We start from the raw sequence: 27,105 nt of genomic DNA, 5'->3' as shown, positions 1-27,105 counted from the left end.
TCACACACGAGAGACAAGATTTTTTTATTCAAAAAAGGACCTTGACACTTTATTATCTGAAATGTCACATGTTCGTATCAAAATACGACTGCAGAATGATGCTTTTACACAAGTTTACAAGAAACTCAGGACAAAAACAGGGAAGTCTAACCATTACAATCTATCAGTGTATTGCGTATGTTTCACCACATTGTACAGGTCACTGTTGTGAAAAAAAGAAGTTGAATTTTCTTGTCAGTGTCACTAATACAAGTAATGCCATAGAATTTCCAGAACAGTCACAGCTATTGCGTTACTCTGCATGGTTCTGAAGCTTGGAATATTGACATTTGACTTCTAGGAATGGGTGCTGCCCAGCATTTCTTTGAAGAGACATCATCTTATTTCAAATACCTTTTACACATGTAATACCACCAGTAAAAATATTTGACCATGCAATTTTGTGCAGATCTAGTGAATTAAATATAAAGTTGTTTTTATATTTTGATTGCTGGGATTTGGTGTTTGTCACAGGCACTCTTGCACCCTGGCTTTGGGAGTTCATATATTTGAGTGTATGGTGTAGCACAGTGTGGTGGTGTGTGCCTTGTTTCTTGTGAGCTCCCTACGAGGGCGCCATTCGGAACAATAGCACACTTTCAGAACACAGCCATTAAAATCAGACAGCGATGAAACGTACCATTCTGAGGGGTTCATACCATAATTTTCAGGCCCAAATATCTACTGTTGGCATCACAATATGATGTACGAAAAATTGTGGAAAACGTCAGTGTCACTTTCATCAGGTGTTATTTGTCATGCAATTGCTGCACTGACTAGCCAGAAACACACATATCATCTCTTCCCAAAATTTTCCCTGTAAAATCCAGTTTCTCCATATGATGGCAACTTTCCTCTTTCTGCAAAACTTTACAAAGATTATGTACACTAGGATGCAAACGTGATTACACTGTATAAGGCACACTATCATCTATGATCTAAAATCATACAAATGAAAATTTTGAACATATTGATGCATATTTAATGCAAGTCTTCAAGAAATCATTTCTTGTTTACTATCTTCAACACATCAGTGCCACTTTAGTAAAATGCTCGGAAAGAATAATTAATGTCTAAATATACACGTATACAGAATGTCAAAGTTTCATACAAGTGACAAATAGATTATTTACACATTCATTAAAAAATAATTTTTGTAAGTACAGGTATTTGGGTTTTTCGAGAGCAATCAAGGCCAAGTTTTGGTTGACAGTAACGACTGGGTTACAGTGGACGGAGACGGCTTCATTTAAAAACATCATTGTTGCTCAATTCGTTGCATATATATAAAAGCCATAGACATAAAGTCAGTATTGTTTACTTTGAAATTGTAACCCTTGATGCTTGGCTGTGGGAAGCCTTTGACCCTGCACTCTCTGCCCTCTGCGATTCAGATCTTTGCGAATCCGCGTCTGTCTTTGCCCTGGTTGACGCCCGGGAGCTAGCCGCGCTGATTCTGAGGCTGGGCGCAGTGGTGGTCGCCCCAACTGGCACCGAGGGTTGTGGGCTTGGAGGGGTGGGGGGCTTGGGTGGTAGGGCCACCATCCTGGGGCGCGCTGTCAGGTTGACGGTTCCAGAACTGGCTTCCAGGACGATGTTGTGGATGGCGTTTTCGATGATGGCTTCTAAGAAACATCCGAATTCAGGTAATCTGGAATAGATGGAAGACATTCCATGATAAGCATCTAAGTTTAGTTTAACCTTCTGACAGAGAAAAGAGAAAATAACAGAATAATAAAAACCACAAGAAAGCAAAAGATGTTTCTGTTAGGTTGATAAAGTGTCTGATACAAAGATCTGTATGCCATCCTTTGGTCTACATCTTCTCTCTTTATGAGTCCAAGCCATCTGGTTGCAAACGTGTTTCTTTATTACACTGGTAAAAGTTAGCAATGATAGTAAATTACACTTCTCCATACCTTTTCAGTGTCTGTCTGTCCATCATGTGTTTTTCCTCCTGCATGCTCTGCTGGTACTGGATCTCTGTCTCTGCTGCCCTCGACGCCAGGATTTCCGCGCTGTGTTCCGCGACCGCCCCCTCCTCCGGCTCCTCTGGGGACCTCGCAATTGGAAGGTCAGCCTCTTCCAAGGTCTCGTCGTGCTCGATGACAGTGGCGTCTTCAGTTGGCGTGGCGGGTGCCTGGTCAGCAACTGGACTGAAGGCCTTTTCCGATATGCTGACTGTTTTCACTGATGCTCTAGATTCAATCAGGCTGCCTGCCACGCTGGACGGCTTTGACGGGATCTTCTTGTCGGTGGACTATTTCAAAAGGGAGTTGAACAAACCACAAATCAAAACTTGTGTCGCAGGCATTGAGTGATGCACTACTGAAGAATGCTGGACCCACACTGAACAATTTTGCAAATCACTGTAATCCTAGGGGGCTAAGATGCTTCACAAAGCTGTGGGAGCGACTCCTGGGTTGGTCTAATTCTCTAGGGGCATTGGGTCTAACGTTCAACAGGTGTGCTGAGATTGACGAATTCATCTATACTGGTGATGACTTATGTGATGAAAACTCTCAAGTTCAGTATTCATAATTTTCATCCATGAACTTTGGAATGACCTTATTGTTTTTTCTGAGCAAGTCGGACCTTTCCATTAACAAATAGGGGTGCAAGGGTCTCAGAATATATTACCTTCTAACAGGGCATACATCATACGTTGTTACAGAAATCAAAAGAATGCCTTAGTTAGTTATATGACTGAGTAACTAGCAAAATGGCCAGTCATATAACTTCAATGTGTTTGCATATGGTAGTGTGAACAAACTACAGTTTTACAATTACTCTGTAGCAGTAGCAGTACAAATCTCATAAAACTTTCACTGTCAATTTTGATCTTGCAATACCATCTTTGTGGGCAAATTTTGACCTTCGTGACTTGCAAACCGGGGACGTGAGAAAACAGACGCCCACTCCCAATAAGACAAGATTTATTTAGAATATACATTTATAGGATTTTGTAGATGGAGCTACCAGAATCTGAGCAAATAATCCCATGTACATTTCATAATCACCTACCTCCACAGATGCCGCTCTCTCTTCCGGTATCACCTCCGGTGTTGCAGCCTTGGACAGGAGTGGAGACCCCTCCACCATCGGTGATTTTCCAGGACCCTCCTCCGCCACTGAAGCTGCTTCTTCCATCCTTGGAATGGAGGTGGTGCGTGTGGGTCGGTCGCTGAACTGGCAGAAGTATGGTACGGGTTCCTTGTGGATGTCCCTCAGCGCTTCGTGGAAATCGTGATCGTCCAGCAACCCCCTGTGAGGAGAAAAAGATTTGTGGTCAGCTGTAAAGGATATATTAGCCTGGTTTGCAAAATGAACTCAGATGACCCAAACACTGTATGACAACTTTGCTTCACAAAAGGCTGATACTTCAAGGTGGAATGTACCTCGGTGACACATCTTGGAATCTCACATTTTTACAACACTTCCCTGGTATGCTGTGGTCTCATTTTGAAGCCCATGGAGTGAATGAAGTTTTCATCAGCTTGTTTTTGTGAAATTAGAAAATTTGATGGATAGCAGCCTCTTGGAATTTGTAAAAATTTCATTCTTGATTTTGAAAGAGAATCCTTTAAAGTTTCCTTGGATAAAGTTTGACCAAAAGCTTAAGTTCAGTTCAGTTCAGTTAAAAGCTTAAGTGTCTCACTTTGAAGGTATGAACTGTTATGATTTCTGATAAATTTTTAATAAACAGTATTATCATGATGGTAGGGAATGCAAATGTAGCAAAAGTACTGCTAGTTTAGCAAGAGAAGGGCTTTTTGATAGTTGTATTAATATATGTTAATCATTAAAACAATTAATTCATGCACTGGTGTGAAGATAACTACAAAAATCTACAATTTAACACGAAATATATTTTGCATGTGAAAATGGGTGTTTTGACGGGCTTGTATATTTCTATGTGTCCGTGAACCATTATAATGTTTCACTACTATGTCACCAATGAAAGTGATGTCGGTCAATCATTGAATTTCTTCCCAAACCACATTACCTGAGGATGTTGGCCATCACAAACGAAATTGTCTCTCTCTCTTCCGGACTGCACGGCCCAAGGAGGACTTCCGGCTGGGCTCCTCTCACGCCAGGCCCTTGCTTCTCACTCATGGATCTGAGTGGGAAAAGGCAAGACAGAGAAAATAAGGGTTGTGTGTAATTTGTCAGTTAAATCTGCTCACCCCTATTCTCTGTAAACAGGTCCTCAATCACTGTTGACAAAAAGGGGTTTGGGCTAAACTATGGTAGGAAAAGGGTTATTTAATACTTCTTTGTGCGGCTGAACTGAGGTTCGTACCACAGATACTGTACATGCAGTGAGTAATTTGCATAATATACAGTGTAGTTGAGTTGGTGCAATAACGCCGTATTTGCTGTTTTTCAGTATCTAGTGGGGATGCCAGAAAAAACTTCATTTTGTAACAATTACAGCAATAATGTAAATATCAAACTTGCTCTAACAACTGACCTATCACAGTATTGCACAAATATTTTACTTTGTTTGAATTTTAAGCCAATGTCACAAGTCATTGTAGGTAATTTTCAAAGTGAAAAAAGACTTCAACCAAAATGTCAGCTATAATGTTTTACTGATGTGACAACGTGTTTGCATCAATAGGTAAAACCCCGTTACAAATAAACCCACATGCGCAAAGACGTACGTGTACCGGTATTTCCATATGCATTAGTAAACATGTTGGCTTGTTTGTACCGCAATAGCGTGATCTCTTGGGCACACTGAGTCTACAATTCATCGAGTACTTTTACTTCCAGAGTAGAATCATTGATACTGGCTCCTACCCTGCTCTGTGTGTATTATGTTTGTAGTAACACTTACCTATCGATAAAGAAGTTCTGCACTTCATTCGGGAAGTTGCTCTGGAATTCCGCGATGGTGTGAGTTCTGGCTGTGATTCCCAGATGCAGCAGGAATGTCTCCGGAGGCTGGGGCTTGTTCCACAGCGGAGTTCCCGTCTCCGTCTTTCTCTCCCTCTCCCTCTGCTCGTCTATTTCCTGTTCAGTTTTCTGCGGCCGGATGGGAGGCAGCGTCTGGTACCTCTTCAAGTCGGAGTCCGAGAATGACCTCTCAGTGGTGTCTGTGGCTTGTCTGGACAGCTGCACACAGTTGCGTACATTTCTCTGTTGAAAGTTACAAATTAAAGATAATTCCAAATTCCATTATACCGACAAAAATTTTCAAGCAGCAGCTAAAGCAAAAAAGACAAAGAAATATCTGGTACTTTAGATTCAGCGTACAGAGACAGGTTATCTGATGTTAACACAACAGAGATGAAACATTAGGTAGACCAACACAGATAGGATGCTCATCAAAGCAATTATACTATTCATTTTTTCAAGAAATTTTTCAGTTTTTCCTTGCACCAATAGCCTCTACCTACGCTTTCTTGACATATGTGGCTTCAACTTAGCCATAAAAAGGCAATGTGACTGGCACACACTGATGCAGAGAGGCAATATAATGGTTTTGATTGCGTTTGAGAGACTGTTAGTTGTCTCCATGAGTGCGTTGACTCACCTCACGTTTCTGCAGGTCTTTTTCGGTGATGGTGAACTCATACTTCTGTCTCTCTTTCTCGGCTTCCCAGTCGGCCAGCTCTCTCCTGTACTCAGCCATCTCCGTCTCGTCAGTTATCTGTCAAATCAATGAAAGATGGAACCTTGCTTTGTAAAATCAAAGAAAGTACTTATCTTTCTTTGTAGCTAGTGTTGTACATGTACCGTTACGTCAAAACTAACTTTTGTTTTCAAGTACATGTAATATCCTCAGTGGCACTAGAACAAAGTAGATTTGTAGTGCTTATTGACTTTGGTCGTATTAATTAGAGTCCAAGCCATGGAGATGCTTTGTTGAGACATACACCACCGATACACAGGATTTACCATGATAAAGGAATGTAAAAAATTCCATCTCACATCACGCTAACATGTCTTCATGTCAGAAAAATCAGAGACATGATTTTCCTACCAAATCATAATATGTACTGAAACAAAACGTTATATGATTTTGTGCCTAAGACGCATTATGCTGTAAGATGGAGGGCGATTGGTGATCGCTTACCTCGCACACCACATCAAGGTCAAAGAAGGATGGCTCCCCGACGGCAATGAAAGTGACCTTGCACAGGGCACTCTCCTGGGGTTGCAACACTCCACTCACTGGCTGTATATCAAGAACCTGATAAAAAACAAAAGGATTGTTTATGCAAACACATTTATAATAATGTTGAATACAGAATGATTTGCTGATGAAAAGTTGTTAGCTTTGAAATAATTAATCAAATTTAACAGAAACTCATCTCACAATTGTAAAGCTAATGTGACATTAACAGTGAGAGATATTGATCACATTTCTTGAAAGAAACTTCTTTGAAATTGGATGACTCTCTGTGCTTATAATCACGTGACATCACCAAAATATACAATTTTGAACATCTAAACTTTGCAATACAAAATTACTACTCTGATGTTCATTCCTCAAAAGGAACTGACAAGCTGTGATTTGACAAGATCAAAGTACCACCGCATGACACATCGGCCACGTTTAATGGGGATATTGCTGATTCAAGACGCTGTCGTTTATATGGTCATGCAGTAACTGCTCTGCACAAAAAACTGTTTCGTCTCACCTGGCTGTCAGCTTCAGAGGTGACATACCACTCAAAGGAGACCACATGAGAGGTTGATCTATTGGTAATGTAGATAGGGCGGCGAGACAGGCTAAACAGTGGTACATTCCCAATTGAAACTCTCTCCTGAGACAGATACACCAACTGTTGTGAAAGGGAAAAAAAGAACACAAAAGTGGTCAGTTTTTTGTGCATTGTCGTCATTTCAGAACTTGCTTGGAAAAAATCTCAGTACTGCAACACTGGTTTACACCAGTTCCCAGTTGAATTTTACTGCAATGGTTGGACCAGTACAGTTTAAAAAGTGGATGAAAAGATTTTACCAGTCTCTGTGGAAATTTCCAAATATTGAAGGGATGGCTCATTGTATAAATACTGAAAACATGCATCACTTTTGTTAAAATATATCCTTGAATCTGCATGCCCCTCTTTTCTTCTTATAATGGATAGACCCTGACACTTTGAACTATAGGATTCATCTACTCTACAGTGATGATTTGGAGGCAAACCTGTCCACCCCTTAATTTGCTGTAAACAGGCCAACACTAACTATTGATAACAATGGCTTTGGACCAAACCATGGTGGCAAAAGGGTTAAGGCTTGCTTTCCCATTCATTTCGTCCTTTTTATGATACACTAGTGCTGTTCACAGATGTGTATGTTGTAATTCTCATTTAGAAAATATGCAGAGAGATTAAAGCCTTTTCATGAAGGAGGATATGGTAGTAGTTTGTAGACACTAACCTGTCCAGGTACTGGCACACTCTGTATAGCAGGTACACCCGTCAGATCATGCTGGTCGGTCAACTGCATGGTGTCACCCATAATCCTCTTGTCGTATCCCACGCCAGTGAATGTGATCAACGCCGTGTCACCGTTGACGATGTGAATCGGAACGTCCACCTGCAGAAACAAACAAAGGAGTGTGTGATAGTTCACTGTCAGTGTCAGTGATTTGAAGTAAGTGTTGAAGTCGACAAAGAGTAATTCGTTTTGCCTCTGTATGTTGGATTGCAGGGTCAAGATATCAGTGTATACTCACCATGTACGTCTTGGCTTCAAGTGGGGAGAATATCCACTCCACAAAGGCTGTTCTTCCTGGTAAGATCTCCCCTCTGGGATTAAGACACTGAAACACTTTGTGATTGTAGTTCTCCTGAAAGTGGGATGGACCACATAACAATGAGTAAACATGTCCTTCTTGAAATACTCTTGAAAGAAGAAAAACAAGAAAAATGAGCAAGTTTTTCTATATTAACAAAAATGTTTCACCTGCTTGATGTATTCTAATGCAGTGAGATCTAGTTCATACTGGACGGGTAAGGCACCACCATTGTACAGTTCATACACTTGTTTTGGGTTGGCTACAGCACCGATTGGAACGGGATAGAACATGTGTTTGTTGCTAGGGAAATGGACGTATCTGCTCTCTGGATCCACTGTGACGCCAATGAAGTTTAACTAGGAGAAGAAAAACACAAATGAAAGGTAAAAAGACTAGATAGGAAACAAGGATGCAAAGGTCGAGATCAATACAGCGGATAAAATACCCAGTCCTACATATACAAGGTTTCACTGTAAAGCTTCGGTTTGTCGAACAGAAGTTTTCCCAACAACTGGCCCCTTTTTTCAAGATGGTAAAGTCTTAAGTCTGTCATTAAACATTAAAATCTCTCTCATACAAAGAGCATGGTGTATTAACTTTGATTATATTAGCTCGTCTTTGCACATTGAACCATTTGTGTCCTGCCCAGATTATGATCTAAATGCTACCATGCCTGGCAAGGTACACTAAGGACTTGATGGATTAACAACATACACAACAAATCAGCCACCTTACCAGTATTTCTCTGCCTCTCATCAGCTTGAAAAGCACTGGTAACCTGTCAGTTCCTGGGAAGTTGTGCTTGTAGGTGAAAGTGATGGTTTGACATTCGCCAGGTTCCAGTGTACCGGCATTGGGCTCTACACTGAACAGTTTATTGTCCATCACCCTCATCTGCATAAAAAGACAGAGACTTCAACCAATCAGAAATGATTTCAGATAAGATTGACAGCACGGTAGGTGATGATTGATGGTTTAATAGCAATAAATTTCATGAAAGCAAGCAATACTGGTTTGCAACCTGGTCAGAAATTTTTATGCAATCAATGATATAATACTGATATCGAGAACGTCCAGAAACATTTCTTCTCTACAGTGCGGCGAGAATGAAAGTATTTTCGGACAACGTGTCATTCTGACCTAAGGCAAACTTGGCGGAGACTGTGGACATATTCTTGTAGTATGTGACCAAGAAAGTGCAATTTTTGGAATGAACTCCATTACAGGCACAAAAAAAAAATGTATGAATGAAATGTTTGAAGTATGGATACTGACCTCATGAAGTTCATCTTCATCAAATTCACCGGTCTCTGCCCAGTACTCCAACTCCAGCTGCAGGTCAGTCGGGAAGAGGAAAGCCCACTCGGTGGACACTGCTCCTGTGTTCTCGATCATCAGATGTACGATGCAGTCCTCCGACTCGACTGGGGCTGCTCCAAAGTTGAAGTCCAGGATAGCTCTGGTGTAGACAGGTGGACGTCGTCTGGTGCTGTGTCTTGTGATGACAGAGTACATCAGCTCTTCACTGGAAGGGTCAGCATCCAGACACACATTCAAACTGAAAGTTAAAGATGCAGGTCAGTGCTTCGTTGGTCAACCACTGATAAAAGAAATAATTACATACCTTTTTGCGAAGTTTTTACATTCAAAGCACATGTTGAGAAAGCCTGAATAAGAAAAAAATACTTCAACAAAAGTCTTTCAGTCAACCAAGGGAATTGTTTTCAAAACTTTTTAAGGACTGATTAAACCCTGATCCGATTCCAGCCAAACTTATATTGTGTTACCAAGATTCCACAGTAATACTAGTACCCCTTCCATGTTCAAATTTATAAACATTTGATTTACTTCATGAGACAGTGACCTTTACAAAAAAGTGCTTCATACAGAAGTTTGTACAGTACTACTTTCACTATCAAGGGTTGGTGCGAAATTGGTGTTTTCTGAAGCCAATGCTGGACGATTATGAAAGTACACTGCGGTAAAAGGCAAGTATTGATTTGCACACACTGGTATGTGATTTTACACTCTCTATGCTAGGAAATAACTCTTCCTTTATTTAAATATTTTCACTTTCATATTTTAAAATTTCATAACATAAAAACTTCCAGTCCTCTTTTGCCATGTCATCACAATATTGACATAGAGATCTCTGTGCAATCACTCATTGGCTCATTGATATACTTACTTATCCAATGAGAAAAGGCTCCACAGTCTAGCCTTGCTGACACCGCTAGCGCTGCCGTAACACCTGGCGTCAGTGACAGCGAGGCTTGGGTACACACCGGTGGCCTTGACCTGACACAGCGGGACTGCTTCGTTCACTTGCTTGCCCTGTGGTGTCTGCAGCTGATAGGTGACGTTGAACAGGTAGTCTACCCTGCGGATGGGCCGGATGGTGCCAACGATGATGTTGCGTGATCTGGCCGGCAGGACACCTTCCATTTCGTCAAGTTCAAGGGCTGATGTATGGCAAAAGGAAAGACAGGATGACATACAGAGCAATGCTGACAGGTTTGTACTTATACATGTACTAATAGCAATAACATTGCTAGTCTATTAGGAGTTGTGGATAAATGCGCACAACAAACTCTATATAGGGAGGGAGGGGGATTTAGCTTTCTTTTGATTATCATGTGCACATTTGCACTATTTGCTGCAGACATGGTTGTGCCATAAAACAGAATTTTCACTGCATATTTGATCGCCCACAAAATTTTTTTTGACATATTATTTGTTGTTCATAAAGCTGTCAAAATTTCCGACAACCTATTTCAGCATTATTGCATGGTTAAGGGAAATCCAAATAATCATCTTGCCAAACGATTTTAATTTTCCCACCTTTTTGTTCATTGATAGGTTTTGGGGTCAAGTGCAGTGAGTTTCATTTGCCATGCCCATGGTCTAACCCTTTCATCATCATGGTTTGGCCCAAACACTGTTATCAATGGTGATTGTGGACCTCTTGATGACAGGGAATTAGGGTGAACAGGTTAATTATTTCCTGTCGTGAGTAGACATATTATGCCATACCTTAATGATATTCAATTATTTCATATGTTTGGATCTATGACATGGGTTGATCCAAGTGAAGTGACATTGCTGGGACATTTGGCGGGGAAGGAGGAGTTTAAATCTATCTATTACTAAAAGTTATAAGAGTGTAAGTCTTCACAAATGGAAGAGCTTTCAGAGTACAACTTGGTAGTTAAGACTTCCCTACAATTTACATGAAATTTTCTATGACACTGCATATTGTCCTGGGTGGGTGTCCAAACAGCTATTCTCAAAAAAGGTAGAATTTGACATACCTATGGGATCACGGAGTGTTTCATGATCCGGGTAAGGTCCATCAATGGTTTGCTCTATTGCTAGTCTGTAATGTAGGCTGCAGTCATTATCGTTATAGACAATGATTTCCTTGGCTGCTGAGCTACCTACAACTACATTGGAGAAGTTGATCTTCAACCGTTCAGCCTGCAGGAGATGGGCAAAATGTACAGAGATGATGAATGAACATATGACGATGATGTAACATACATACATACATACATACATACATACCTACATATACAATAAAATACATACGGTGCGCATTGCTTGATTATCAGCTAGCATTCTCACTTATTCATAATTTCATTTGCATATGTAAACAGTACCCCAGTCATTTATACAGTCTATAATTTAACTATTATGCAATACTATTCATTTAGAATAGTATTACATAATAGTTAAATTTTTTGATAATTTTCCTGTCCACATAATTTAGCTTGTACTGATGGATCTCCACAGATTTCTATCTACCGACTGCAAGTGACAACAAATTCACAGTTGATTCAGTTGGGTTCATGATAATGTCAAGTTTACTTTGTTTATTCATAGACCCTTGAGAGTTTTCTTTAGGGTCTATGGTTTGTTGGTATTTTGACATCGAACCTGCACGATGGGAAAAGTTTGAATTGGATAGACTCATAGATGTTGACTGTGACAGTGAACTTGAAACTGACCCTGATTTCTCCTGAGGAGCCCTCTCCAAGAACTCTCAGCACAAATTTCTTTCTCTTGGTGGTCTCCAGATCCACATTTGGTCTGTCTGCATAGACGTACACATAGGGCTTCAACACATACTTCTTGTGCTCTTGTGGAATGAATGTCCACTTTTGTGACTGCAGAAATGAAAAAAAATACAAAAATTGTTACAGTGTATGTGTTCAAAACATTTACAATTTCTGGAAATTGTCTTTCTTGCAAACAAACATGATAATATTTGGTATAATTATGATTATCATATTAAGTAACAATTATCCCCTCCATTAAAATTCTGATAAACAGTCTTTATACCATGTCATAACTCTATAGGGAGAAATGAAATTTGACATTTTGACAAACACAAGATGGTGAGAACCTAATTTATACCATAGGTGTCAAAAAGACTTCACACAAGCAGAAGACCAGAAAAGCATTGTGAAAGTTGAAGTGTCCAAAAACTGTCCCTGAGGTGTATGCAATCTTGCAATCTTACATGACACACAGTCAGCAAAAATAATGACCAAAGATGCATATTGCCCTGTATTATGACTTGAAAACTGCCAAATCAACAAACTAATGACTTGAAAATTGTTGAACCCCTTTTTTCTCTGATGGTGTGGTCCAGACACCTAGACGGTGCAAAGGTGTGGTCCTCAGAATGTGGAGGGTTGAAAATTTACAACTGAACTTTGTGCCATCCTTACCTGCGACTCATTTGGCAGTATGCTACCTGACATGGGCTCAACTGACAGGTGAGGTCGGCTCTCAGGTGGAACCCTCCATTCATACTTGAGGGGTGTTCTGGAAATGTTCTTCACTTTGTACAGTCTCTGACTCTGTGTGCCACTGCAGGTTGGTTTGAAGTAGAGACAGGCCTGTAAAGGGATCACAGCAGAGAAGAAAAAAGATTAAATAAACTTTTTCATTAACATCCTTCTGACTTACCGTACTTTTGAAAATACCACAGATTTTCTACCTATATTTTTCAAAATTACATTTTTGAAAATAGCCTACATATTTGAGAAATATACATCCTGAAAGTCTGATAACTTTTCTTGTGTATTTTTCAAATTCACATTTTGCATGTGTTCTTTTTTCAATGAATGATAGATCAATTGATTTGACTTCCTTTATGTTTAAAGTTCCATCAGAAATACATCCTTTTAACCCAACTTTGCCAAGGTCAAAATCATCTGCATAATGGAAAACAGCTCAGTTGCAGATAGATTTGGCATTGCATTTAATACTACTTACTAAAATACCGATAAAAATTGAGTGGTTTTTGTAAGAAATAGTTGCAGTTATGTCTTGACTTTAAGCAGTTCTTACAAGAAACTCTTGTTTTGTTGAAAATGCAGATGAATAACAATGTCAGAACTAATGGTCCTCATACAGTTTCTTGAATCAAACTTGTTTGTATCCTGCAGCTCATTTCCCTTAAAACCTAACCTTTGCCACTGAATGCATTTGGATTGTCCTAAAACTGTCGTCAATGATATGGGCAACCCTGCCTCCTATACACTTTTGGTATATTCCAATTGTTTTGATCGTAGGATTTGACCTATAGGTCACAAAATGGGTGTGACCTACATGTACCTAAATCACAGAATATGAGCAGTTTATCAATCTCTCACCTCATCATCCAGCAGAATGCTTGGCGTTTCCGCCGAGCCAAGTAGCATGACATCGTGAATGTGTTTCTCAGCATCATTGAGCTTGACTTTGAGCATGTGGCGATGAAGTTTGGCTGTCTTTGGAGCCATCTTGATCACAAATAGCTGATGCTTCTGTGTTAGAAGACCCTTACTGGGCTTGATGGAGTATGTGCTGTAACACATAGATATTTACGTAAGTTGCATGAATAAATTATATTTTAATTGTCATAAAATGTTTATTTCATATTTCTATTGTCTAACCTTGTGTCTGTAAACAAATTACAATAAATAGCTTACCAAAGTTTTCCCTGATGCTTTCTGGTTGTCAGCTTTAAATCAGTGTTTCGCATTTTCAACAAAGCATTTTCTCTAAAGATCTTTCTTAATGAAATTTACATGTGATTTTTAGAGATGTAAGAGGACACCAAATGTAATATTATCAGGATTGTGGTAGAATAATATTTTCTAACTTCTTTTTCCTAAACTTTGTTGATATGCAAAGTATTAGCCTTATAAACACAAACAACTGTGTGCAGTACGCAATGTTATTGTCAACAAATGAATTCTCGTCTGGAATAAAATTTAGTTAACAGCAATAATATTTAGCATTGAGCACATACAGCCTGCATTGACAGGTTGGACACTGGGGAAACAGACATGATTTTGACAGTAGAACAAGAAACTGTATCTCACGAACAAAAGTTATGCTTGACCCTTGGATATTTAACTCAATTGCAGGTGATAGACATTAGCCAGTACGTGAACATTCAAACCATCAACATGATGATTTGGTCTGGAATGTGGCATTTGTTATGAAGTAAACTAACTTGGGGTGTTTTTTGGGGAAATTTCTGGCTTCTTAATCCTACTAAACATATGTTGTCTGAAATGAATGTATGCTTACTTTGAGGGATCACGCTCAAAGGCATAATGTATTGGTGTTGTTCCGGTGTTGGTCAGCAGGAAAGTTCGGAATGTGGTCTCATTGGTGTCTATTGCAGGGAATACCTGTGAACAGAAATGACACAGAGTTGGTACACAGCAGCCATATACCATGGTAACAGACCAACTGATCACTTTCATGATGCCTACTTGACCTTACATCCTGGCATTTCTATTGTTACAAAACCATCACTTTGATCGGGCGCTCTGTACCAAATGTCAAGAACTGAGGTCTGTACTAAATTCTATGAGTGGTAACATACTTGTAAAGCAAAGTTGCATCTTTCTTGTAGCTAAATGTTGACATGTGTAAGAACAGACAGTCATGACAAGGATGTAAGGTCATGTAGGGTCAAGAAAATGGCCCATCATGAGATACCCAATTATTCATTCTTTTGTCTCAATGTCTTGTTCAGTAATGTTTGAGGAGGCATGACAGAATTTCTGACACAAGAACGCTACTTTCATTTTCTGACCTTGCCCTTGAATGCCATGCACTTGCCATACTTTTGAATAGCTGTATTGGTTTCTAGTTTGTGGATGGATCTACATACAAGGAAAAAGGGAGGGCACCTTACATCTAGTTGTAAACTTTGTTTTCCAACAACGCATACAGTTCGTCATTCATGGCACAGACTTCTACCCATTTTAACCCTTTGAGCACCAAAGTCAACTTTTGTTGCCTTTATAAAATATACCTCAGTCAATTTTTGTCAGATTTTTGCCAAAATTTTGATAAAAAACTGTGGGTGATGAAAACTGTGTTCATTTGGTTCAAAATTATCAGAAAAATCACAGAAAAGTTCATAAAAAATGGTAAAATGTTGCACTAAAATTTTGGTGGGGAAAAATACAGCACTCAAAGGGTTAAATGCCAAGGCCATCAAATGCAAAACTTACCAATTTCTGGGCATCAAATGTAAATCTTGGTAGGAAAGTTTCATTGCCAGGTTGGAATGTGTGTCCAACTGTGTTCAGTGTCAGGCACCATGGCGGACAGAATGTCTCATCCTGCACCAGCCGATAATCTCTCATGCTCTGAAGACAAACAGAAGGGAAGTAGGTATTGGTGATATTTTTATGAGAATTTTGAAATCACAAGAAAATGGCAAACTGGACCACACCAAAACAGATTTATTCAATTCACAGCAATGGCGAATGCAGGAAATACTGAATTTATAGCATCAAACTTTTAATAATTACAAAATATAGTAATACAAGAAACCTGATAGTATAAGCCAACTGTAGGAGTTTAGAAAATCTTTATAATGAGATGAAAGTGATATCTTTAGCTCATAGTCATACATCAGTAAGACATTGTTGTCTTTTACAAACTTGTTTGTATACTAGCACAGACTCATCGACTGTCAAGTGCCTTTGGACAAATGCGTCCTAGGAATGAGAATATAACAAACCTTGTACGATGCATAGCATTCCAATTCTGCTCCAAAGAACTGGTTTGGTACACCCTGGTAATAAATAAGACATTAACTTAATTAAGTGCACATTAAGATTTTGGACAAATTATCAAGAGCAAAATAGAACTGCTTTTTCTAGAGGTGCTAACCCTGACCGTTAACCTAATATGGACCCCTTTTTAATAGCTAAGTGACACCAACTTGGGTCTACAGTCATTCATGTTTGCCAAAGAATGGTTTGAAAATCTATGTACAAGTTATTCCTGTGGACTTTGTAACTTTTTAACTGACAAGCATAACTGAGATGAATCCCTGATGTCTGAACACTGATATTTTCCCCTGTACCACCATGTTCACAGAAATAGCAACCGATCAAATCCACATAATTCTCAATTCCACTCGTGGTAGATTTTGATAAATTCACATTCCTTCATGGGTATGCTTACTTGCATAATTACATGGTAAAAGTTTTCAACATTTGTATCTCCTTTTGTACAGACACATCTCATAAGTCTGTTTGGGAAAATCAGAGTCATGCTTCAAAGAACTGAGTGGATAAACTATCAAAACATGAAATACCAAAGCTGAGAAACCAAACTGAGTTTGATACTCACTGGCTTGAAGGCAACTTGGAATGAGAATGTCTTCAGAGGAGGAATATCACACGTGGCTGGTGTCACAAAGAACGTGTTTGTGTTTTGGGTCATCCAGTTGATGGTGACCTTGCCCTTGGTATGGTTGGTGACATTGACCGTTTGTGGTTCTATCAGTCGTAGGTTCTGGCACTGGCCAAAGTCTATGGTGCTTGTGTCAAGGGTCACGTGTGGTTTGGTGTGCTGTAGTGCAAAGGACAAAAAAGAAATTTAGATGAAGATTTTTGGGTTATGATACAACAATAAAAGCTCCAATAGCTGTGACTTTGACTTCTTTCAAGTTTTGCCCTGTCTGTACAATACAGTCTCTTGTTCTCATCCCTATAAGATGTTGACACGTGTAATTATCAACTTTCAAGTACAGCCTGTGTGGCCATAATGTCTAATGTCATAGTTGTATACGATACCACTCATGAACCACTCTAGCAGTAGGTATACCATGAGACTTTAACTGTTTCATATATGCATGAATGATAGTCGGTTCATATATGGAGTAAACTGGTCAAAACCAAGAGGTATACCCATTGCTGAGGTAGTTTATTGCTATTATATCATAACAGTATTCTGGCATGAAGCTCAAAAAAGGGAATTTTTCTCTAGCTGAGAGCTTGCATGTGTTCAAATCGTGCTATATATTGCAAAATACTATGGTTATTTTCATGTCTCCACCAATCAGATAGCCATATTTCCATTATCAATTTTATACTGGTATGATATAATATAAGACATTGAGGATATTTTCCTTCTAAAGTTGCTCATGCTAATGATGCCACATGTTCAAAATGAAAAAAAAAACATTTTTGAGATCTCAACTATCTTCTTAATGAGAATAATTAGGATGACTGACTGTTGATAAATGTATGGCAGTGACCTTCAGCAATGGTTGCTATAGTGACAACCATCACTATAGCAACAACATCCACTTGATCTCTGACCATCATAACAAACCTTAAAGCATAAACTTATACAGTTTGTGACAGTTTTTAAAAAGGTCTTATTAGTAACTTGAAACATCCCTGTCAGACATCTCAAGCAGCACAAAAATGAAGCAACTTTTCAGTCTCTGACACAGACAGGTGTTTTCCAATTACATGTTGTGAAACAGTGAAATTTCAGACTTACTGGTTTATCGGAGTAGTGACCGTCATCAAAGAATTCGTGCATGGCAGGTATAGGTTGTGGAGCTTGCAGATATTCTTCCATGGATTCTGCCTGCTGCATCATTAGACAGCCCTCTGGATCCAACTGAAGTTTGCCTTCTTTCAACAGTTCATTCAATTGCTACATGGATGCGTGAAATCAAAATCAAATCATATCATATCAATCTCTAATCTTATCAAATTAAATCATAATGTGTCATAATAAATCAATTTTGCATGCCTTCCTGTGTTCAGTTTGGTACTGCATTTGTGTTTTAATCCATGTCAAATCATCATCTTGTCATCATATCATATCATATCATATCATATCATATCATATCATATCATATCATATCATATCATATCATGTCATGTCATGTCATGTCATGTCATATCATATCATACATGTCATGTCATGTCATGTCATATCATGTCATGTCATGTCATATCATACCATGTCATATCATATCATATCATATAATGTCATGTTATATCATATCATATCATACATGTCATGTCATATCATATCATGTCATGTCATGCCATATCATATCATGTCATATCATATCATGTCATATCATATCATATCATACCATATCATGTCATAACATATCATATCATATCATATCATGTCATGTCATATCATATCATGTCATGTCATGGCATGAAAAGTACATACAGTCTTTATCATAGTTTACATAAAATTGCATAATTATTTGTGACAGCACATCTTGGATAAATTGTAAACTTTGTTACACTAGTGTCAACATTAAAGCAACATAGTTCAGTGAACATTCAGCCATTCTGCACATAGTGACAAAAGTGAAATGTATCTGTTATTAAACCGCAAAAGTTACATCTTCTGAACTGTTGCACTTGCAAATTTCTACAGATTATTCATATTTGTCTTTTAGCCAAATCCACAAACAGAGCTCCAGAGATTACAATACAATGAATATTCATGAGAAAATAGTTACACATCAACAGCTTTGGTGAGACAACAAACAAACAAACAAACAAAATAAATAAATAAATACATAACTCAATAAATAAACAAACACAAAGAGCAAATAGAAACTATATTTACCTCAGGTGGGAAAAGAGAGAAGCCTCTTGACACATGCATTCTATACTTGACAAGATGTTTAGGTTGTAAGACAGCTGGCTTGACTTGCTCTGAATGACATGTTCCAATCAAGTCAATGAAAAGAGGATCCTGTGGGCGGATGATCACATGGACATGTCAACAGTTACCAGCTTCTACATCAAATTCTTAACTTAATGGAAGAACAGCTGTAGCTTAGAAGTTATGATACATCTATGAAACTTTGTTGAGGAAGATCATGGTATTAATAATGAGTGACTTGTGTATGATTTCATTTGAAAATGACAGTTCTCAAATATGACACTATTGACATCAAATACATACATTATTCAGTCGTTTTGCTATGGGTGGTAAGCAGATAAATGTTACCAGGGTTCCCCCGGGTGTATCAATGCAATTAGATTAGGAGACAGCAGAAATGTTACCAGGGTTCCAAAATCATTTACCGATGTTCCCAAAACTTAGCAAAAAAACTGTAATTGCAGTGAGTGCGAAATGTTAAATTTCATCAAAACTTTGAGAATATGTTGGTCACATTTTTGCTGTGGGTCATCGTGGTAGAAAGTACAGGACCTAAGAGATGTTTTGCCTGAGAGATTCAAAGCATATTCTGGTGATATAGTTTGAACCTACTTCAAGAAAATTGCTGAGAAAGAATTAAAAAGTGCCTTCCTACCTGGTTTTGGACAAGACAGGTTACTCTTCTGAAGTAATTGATTGGATGGCTTGGTAGAAAATGTAGGATGATGGTCTCAGAAGTCTTGGGTTTTAGCATGCCCACTAACTTCTCAAATTTGAACACACTCTCACTACAGTCTATGAGGAACTGAAAATGAATGGGGGAAGTAACATTAGAAATGTGTACGAATGGACCACAACACAAACAAACCCACATGCGCAAATGCACATATAGGTATGTGTATAAGCTTCCATACATGCTTGTACATATGGGTTTGTTTGTACAGCTATCAAGTGATCTTTTGGGCACACTGCATCTGTAGAACACATCGTGTCCTGTTTATTCCGGAGTAGAAACATTAAATGCAGTATGTTGCGACAGGGATCTGCAATGTACATTTTCATGAGTTGAGAATTGAGTGTGACTGCTTGGTTCTGTACATATTTTCATAGAGGTGGGTATGATGAGTCTTCACAAGACTTCCAATGTACTCTGCAGCTTGGGGTGGGGTTAAACTATTTACACTGTTACTGATGAATGTGAGATCTCGTTATCGGCGACATCTTGTCTATTTCTAATTGATTTCATTCACAAGACATTGTCCATGTATGCTCTGTTCTCTTTCCCTCACCTGGTACGTAGCTTCCACGTCATACTCATTTGTGATGGTAAACGTTCTGGTTTGTTTGTCATCAATGTCGACCCGACCAAAGTTTATCACTTTTTGACTAAGAGATACAACAGGACCTGAAATCAACACAGGAGCAATTTGATTATGTACGTTAATACCATGGCGACAGTTTGTGTGTGGTCTTCATATCAATTTCAAACGAAATCCCCTGATTTCCATTATTGAATATCAATGTAGTGAATTCATGAAACAGACAATGAAGGATATAGAAAACAACACATTGTAAGCATTCAGAAAAGTTCACACTAACAAGAACACTTTTTTATCAAAATTGTTCCTGATTAAAAAATATTGCAAAATTTACTTCAATGAGAGGTTTATCGGTAACAACTTTCTTGTGGTGCTTGTCACAAGTGTTAAATTTTAAAATCTCCAAATTTTAAAACTTTTGGCACATTTCTCACCTTTGCAGGTTCCGACCAGTTTGACAACAGTTTTGCTGATGTTACCAATGGCCTGCACACTGATGTAATCAACGCTCTTCTCATTTACAATCTGTGGTGCATACACAACCTGTTGGAAACAAGAAAACAGAAAACTACTTGATTCTGACTTCCATGGAAGTTGATTGTAGACAACAAACTTCAGTCTGTACTCTCTTTATTTGCTTAGGATGGACATGAGCTGTGATGCCCTCTAACTAACAGGATTACAGAAAACTTTTGAGTCAATTTGAAAATTTGCTAATTTTTCTTGAGTCACCATGTATTATTTCCTATTCAACTCAAAATTTTCTTGCGTCACAGAGAATTTTTCTGCGTCATGGCGCGTCATATTGGCTTAGAGGGCACACTGGACATGAGCTGTAGATACACTGAAACCTGCTGAACATCTTTCATATGAACAGTTTAGATGTTTAGTTCTGTGATGTCTGTCTTGACAAAAATTTGATTTCTACAAAAAATATTTCTTTTGGCATGATAAATGGTGTCAAACAGTGATTACAAACTTTTTTGAATATTATACTGCGAGAAACTGAAAAATTCTTGAGACCAACTACAAATTATGGTAAAAAATTTTTGGTGGGAGTAATCTTGGCAGCTTCATAAACAAGGTGGTGAGCTTTTAGTTAAAATGTATCTACCAGGCACATTTGGTGTACTGTAACATTCTACAAATGTTTTACTAGCAGAAGTCACAGAATGCACGCAGAGGGTGACAGATGCAGTTGATTTCAAGGCCATGTTGTTAACCATAAAATGGGTCATGAAAAATGCTATTTTTTGGTTCATTTCACATTAATTTGAGGTAAAGTAGGCAAGAGTGACTGTAAATACAAAGCAGTTCATTAGTTATTACACTTACTGGGATTCTCACTAGACTCTGAGGGGGTACAACACCGCTTGTCTGTTGGCATGTGAAAACTGTATCTATCCTCGTTGATCCGGTTGGGTGATCAACTGTGAAGGGTGCATTGACCTAAAGCCAGATAAACAAACAAACAAATAAATAAATGACCAACCAAACAAACAAACAAGCAAATCGAAACAAATTAATTAACACATGCAATTTTATCAGAGACTACTTTTCATGATAACTTCTAGATTTATAAACTATATCAATTTATGTTACTCACGAAATGTAAAGGTTTTGTAAGTGCCTGACTTGCTTGTCCAGGTCAGCTTTTGATTTTGCTTGCTGATAAAAGAATGATTAGCTTCATGCTGGGAGATAAATTATGCCATTTTGTCTTACTTTAGTAAGCATGTATAAAGTGCTGTGCATAACTAAAACATGCACACAAAACTTTGCATTTGCCCTCACCCCTCTTCCCTACATGATAGTTTGGCAGTTCAAAATTCCAACAACAAAATTATGAACTTCCTCAAACCACCAAAAATTTGGTAAAGTTAGTGTGAATTTGTGCACAAAGTGCATGACAGACATTGAGACTTTCAATTTTTATACTTTTCTGATCTACAGCTTGTGTGGGCTCACATTTGAAACTCTCGGTGTAAATAACGTTTTACTGTATTATTTGATTGAAAATCGAAAATTACATTTTTCCACATAGAGTTAACAAAGAGATGGCGATCATTTTGAATTTTAAGTGTTGGTATTGGGTAATTTTGTTTCTCTTGAACCAAAATTTGAATGCTGACCCCTGAAATTTGTTCTTGATTTTGAAAGAGAATGGTTCAAAGTTCCCATTAGGAAAGTTTGACCAAAAGTTTAACCTTTTCACCACCATGGTTTGGCCCAAACCTATTGTTATCAATGGTGATTTTGGACCTGTTTACAGGGAATCGGGGGGTGAACAGGTTAAGTCTTTCAGTTTCAAGGTGCATACTACCTGAATATGAAGCTATATGCTTATCTCTGAACGCAGTTAGTTTCATCATATGCACAACCAGAAGACACAAGCTTTTTGAAAGGACTAATGACTGGATTTTTTTCTCTTTAGTGAGTGGTAATTTGTTTAATATGTCCCAACAAATTTACATGTGATTCAGATTGGGTGGGATGTTATATGGAGCAGAATGGAAGAACGGTCATTACCGGTGAAAGATTCTGCAGTTCAATGTACTTTTCACTCTTGTGACCAATTGCTATCTTGCCAAAGTTGACCACAGCTTCATCATTCAAGTTGTCCAAATGCTTTTTACTCTTCTTACTTTTGTCATCATCGGAGACCAGGCTGTTCACTACCAACAAATGAGGGTATTTGCCTGGGAGAAGAGAGAGAAAAATAACACTTCAGTGTAAAAAGTATGTTTCGGTGAAAACTTTGTTGCGTGTTTACGCCCATTTTATACTAGTTCCAGGTTTACATCTACAGTATGAAGTCATTGAAGCTGTACTGAATTGCATGGTGCAACACATTCCACTTTCAAAATCACTGTTCTACAGCAGTGCAAAGATGAATATTTGTGTGAAGCTATTATGAAGGCAGGATGCGCGCATTTTTCCTCACAAAATTATTCTCGGAGTCATGACAGATACAAGTGATTTTGGAATTCAACAATACAAATGCAAACCTTAATTAAAGGTGATACACTCAAACCCTTTAATACATAAGAAAATACAAAAAATATCTGACAAGTACTGCTGTACCAATTTTGTAAAGATTTGATAGTTTGCACGTCAGAACTTTTGGTTGGCTATATGCAACCAGTAAAAGCGCAGCTATAGATAAATTTCAGCAACTGGAGCTTTCTATACAAACTACTCCTGAGCAAATCTAAATCAACATTTTCATGATTGCATCAATTTCCAAATTAGAAACTTACCAATTCCTTCTAATTTGACAGTTTTGAAGCAGCTGAGATCATGTCCATATCTGATGACAGCTGTTGTTTCGTACACCACTGCTGCTTTGGGTCTGAATGTTGCTGTGATTCTGCAGGACGACTTAGGGTCTAGTGTGCCCTCTGGAGGGACAACTGTGAAAGGTTCTTTGATCTTCCACTCAAAGGGTGTAGTCAACTCACTGTGAGTGGATTGAGAAAATACAAAGTATTACGCAATGCACTTGCTCTGAGTAACCATGAACATTCATATTTGCTGGCATGCAACTTTACCTTTTGTCCTTTCGGGCAAATTGCCTTGTACTAAGAAATTCAAGTTGAATGCATGAACTGACACAAAATCTTTTCTGCTTTTGTATGGTAGAACTTGAAGCACTTGCTTTACATTTTAACCCCTTTAAGTACCCAAGTAACTTTTTTCACCTTTATAAAATGTAATGCAGACAATTTTTTTCAGAACCAGACAATTTTTTTCATACTTTCCCAAAATTTGTGATCAAATACTGAAGCAAATGAAAAGTTATATCCATTTGATCCAAAATTATCAAAAAAATTACAGAAAAATTCATAAAAATTGGTAAAATGTTGATGGGAAAAGTTCCAGCGCCCAAAAGGTTAATACACTAGATTACAGCTGTGAAAAGTCGATTTTAATCTAGTTGAAGTGAAATGTTGTACAGACTGCAATGTATGGTAACAATGTAAAAGTAGTAGGATGTAATTAACTTTAATACAATGGTATGATTAACTATGTGAAAAAGTCGAATTTTAGAGCTGTCAATTTTTCATGAATGCATGTTCTAGTCACAATTATTATACTTTTTAGTATAATCAGTAATTTGTTTCATTTCAAACTATGTAGGTATTTTGATACATATCTTGTGCACTGAGCTGCCCCTTTCACCTGTTCACCTTGATTTCATATAACCAAGTAATCATTCATGACGATGTTGAACTTGAACCAAAACATGGAGGTGAAATGGCTATAATTACAAAACTTGGGTTGACCCAGTGCAATAAACAAAGCTGAACTGTAAGGTACTAACCTGATGTTGTTGATTTCAAATGTGACTTCAACGCTGTCTTGGGCTGCACACATCCCAAACTGAAGCTGATCCGGCACAGCCAGTTCGTGCTTCGGCAGAACAGCCCTGATGGGCACGCTGAATATACCCTCCTGTAAACATATCAAATCAATCAGTCTTTCGATACAGAGCTCATTATTGATGAAATTTTATGTGTGTTGATAAGCTTCCCATACTATTACATGTACAATGTTTGCTGTTTTATGCTGGAATAGTTTAAAACTGACATTAAAGCCTGAAATCTTCCTAATACGTGTAAAAAACAAACATACATGTAGCAAGAGGATTTCTCTTGCATGTTGCTTTTTGACAGGTAAAAAATGTTTGAGCCTCGATAAAATTCTGAATCACTAAAGAATATCAATGCCTTACTCAAAAAAAAATATCAAATGCCATGAGACCATGTCATAGATTACTCACATTTGTCTCAAACTCAATGTTGTCTTCATAGACATTCTTCTCCAGTGGTCTGAAAGTCACGGGTAAAGTAAAACTGGTTCCTGCACTGAGGACAATAGGCTGGGGGTACAGTGTGGAGAAGAATCTTGATGATGGAGAGCTGTGGATACAAATCATGTAAATAATGAGATACAAACTTAACCTGTTCACCCCTCATTCCCTGTAAACAGCTTCACACATACCATTGACCTTGAGTATTAGGAAGGGATATGGCATGTGATATACAGTATGTTGTGCAGTATATGTAATTAATGTCCTCAATTCAAAAGTTGCAGAAATACTGAGAAATGATTAGTTTATTTGGACCTAAGAGGTATCATGATCGCAGTCACATTGCAATAACTGTGGGTTTCACACGGTCCTTGCAGTCTTGCTCGTGCAAAGGCCAGTAAAACACAGGAAAACTCTTGACTCGAAGGTCACAGTGATGCACACTGTGTGTACTATTCAACACGGTAGGCCCACCAGTGGATGTTGAAAGAATTCTAATATGATGTTCCCTGTATTAAATCTTCTGAGTACTAAATAACACTTTTGACTAAAGTATGGAAATGCAATATGTTGATAAGCACTTCTCGTTATTTTCATCATTAAATGGGATCAGTGGTGACTGTATTTTCAGAATATCCTTTTGAGGGGTACGAACGTACACAGAGCTAGAAAAATTGATAGACACTTCACAGTGAATCTTACATGTAGTTCATGACTGATTAAAAATAATATGTACTTCATGACTGATTAAAAATAATATGTACTTCATGACTGATTAAAAATATGACAATGAAAACAACCACATGGCAAGTTACATACACTGTTAAAGAAATTTGCACGATGACTCTTGCATCTTAGTAAATACATGCTTTTTAACCTTTTTTGATGATTTTTATACTTCTTATTATTTGCTTATTTGAAAAACCATCAAGGCATCATTTCCTACAGCATAACATTCCTGACCAATTGAAACAAAAACAAAACTGTTTGATTAATATAAGGGAAAACAAACCACTTGCCAAGTTAAAATTACATTACTAGCACTTCACATTTCAAACAACAGATGTAATGGTGTCAATGGTTTGTGGTGTAACAAGTCAATTTAGAAACTCCCTTACCACCATATATATTTTTTGAGTAGGTGTTGACTGAGAAATGACTCTAGAGCTCGAACATGATGTCAGACTACTCGCGTAAAATATGAAATCATTAACTTACTTGTATTTTATTTTCTGTGTCCTGACATTGACGTTTTTCAAAACGATATTCTTTGTGTACTCTGCTCCGGGTTCCCATCCTTTCCATGTGACATTGTCCACCACTTCAATCCCGTAGAACTTACTGCGCTTTATTGGGTTACGGTTGCTTGCAACAGCGGCAGGCATTTTGAAAATGTCAGACCTGTTAATCAAATTACCTTAGAGTTATCACCTATGGACTGTACTGTGCGACCGGGTCTGAAATACTAGGTTACTTTGTTCAAGAGCATGGAGGCAGAAGCGATACCTTCACAGTTTCAGCATGGCTTCTAGCTCAATGATTTAGAGAGCTTGGAGCTAGCACATCAGCCTGCAACTTTCATAGAGTTAGCAAAATGGATTTCTAGTCCCGTAAACCGAACTGAACTGAAATGCATAGACCCTCCAAAAAGGGTTTGTGGTTATACTACTACTAGAGGGGAGAGAATTATGTAAACAATATTTTGCTGCCATCGTAATATCTCAATTGCCCTAGCTCTAAATCTGAACGTAGTGACTTGTAGACATTTGTGACGTGCCTAATGATAGGAGAAAACGTCATGTCAACGCCGAGATCTTCGCTAAAACCCCGTTTATCTGTAGATAAATAGACATCCAAAGACAGTACTGTCTCGGTGTCACTGTTAATGTTGTACACTTCACACAGATCTCAGCGCGGCGGAGACGAACTACGTACATTTTGCATGAGAAATGAATATAACTGAAAACAAGAAGTAGCAAAAATGCTACAGAAGATAAATCAGTCCATGCTTTGATGGAAATTTTCATTATTTACCTTTTCTTGCCTGGTTTAAGCAGCAATTTCGTCTTTTTCTGCTACATTCACTTGGCTTCAGTTGTAAGGTCCGCCATATTGCTCGTTGTTGCTATGTTTTTTGTTGAAAGGCATGATGGGACATCTAAGCACGAGATATTGTATGGGCAATTTCAAAGAAACCTTCATTTTCAAAT

At 38.2% G+C, this 27,105-nt stretch overlaps 1 protein-coding gene across 1 annotated transcript; it reads right to left on the bottom strand.

The window, feature by feature from the left end:
* LOC139143435 (cilia- and flagella-associated protein 65-like) lies at positions 1-27,073 on the bottom strand. The gene is made up of 34 exons (XM_070713746.1): positions 26,930-27,073; positions 26,114-26,296; positions 24,866-25,004; positions 24,407-24,537; positions 23,343-23,542; positions 22,612-22,781; positions 21,418-21,531; positions 20,517-20,625; positions 20,053-20,168; positions 19,419-19,568; positions 18,725-18,853; positions 17,621-17,779; positions 16,460-16,681; positions 15,843-15,896; positions 15,328-15,465; positions 14,390-14,493; positions 13,465-13,657; positions 12,535-12,705; positions 11,809-11,967; positions 11,113-11,278; positions 9,990-10,263; positions 9,077-9,359; positions 8,537-8,695; positions 7,969-8,157; positions 7,739-7,852; positions 7,441-7,599; positions 6,696-6,839; positions 6,128-6,244; positions 5,585-5,701; positions 4,886-5,187; positions 4,046-4,162; positions 3,064-3,304; positions 1,959-2,299; positions 1-1,690 (listed from the first exon to the last, which is right to left on the bottom strand). The coding sequence occupies exons 2-34, from the start codon at positions 26,278-26,280 to the stop codon at positions 1,357-1,359; spliced, it is 5,682 nt and encodes a 1,893-aa protein (XP_070569847.1). The 5' UTR covers positions 26,281-26,296; positions 26,930-27,073; the 3' UTR covers positions 1-1,356.
* Between the last annotated feature and the right edge of the window lie 32 nt (positions 27,074-27,105).

Source organism: Ptychodera flava, chromosome 11, assembly GCF_041260155.1.
Source record: "Ptychodera flava strain L36383 chromosome 11, AS_Pfla_20210202, whole genome shotgun sequence".
In the NCBI taxonomy this organism is placed as follows: domain Eukaryota; kingdom Metazoa; phylum Hemichordata; class Enteropneusta; family Ptychoderidae; genus Ptychodera; species Ptychodera flava.
Note: the sequence above shows the minus strand (reverse complement) of the source record. Positions and strands in the feature narration are given on the sequence as shown.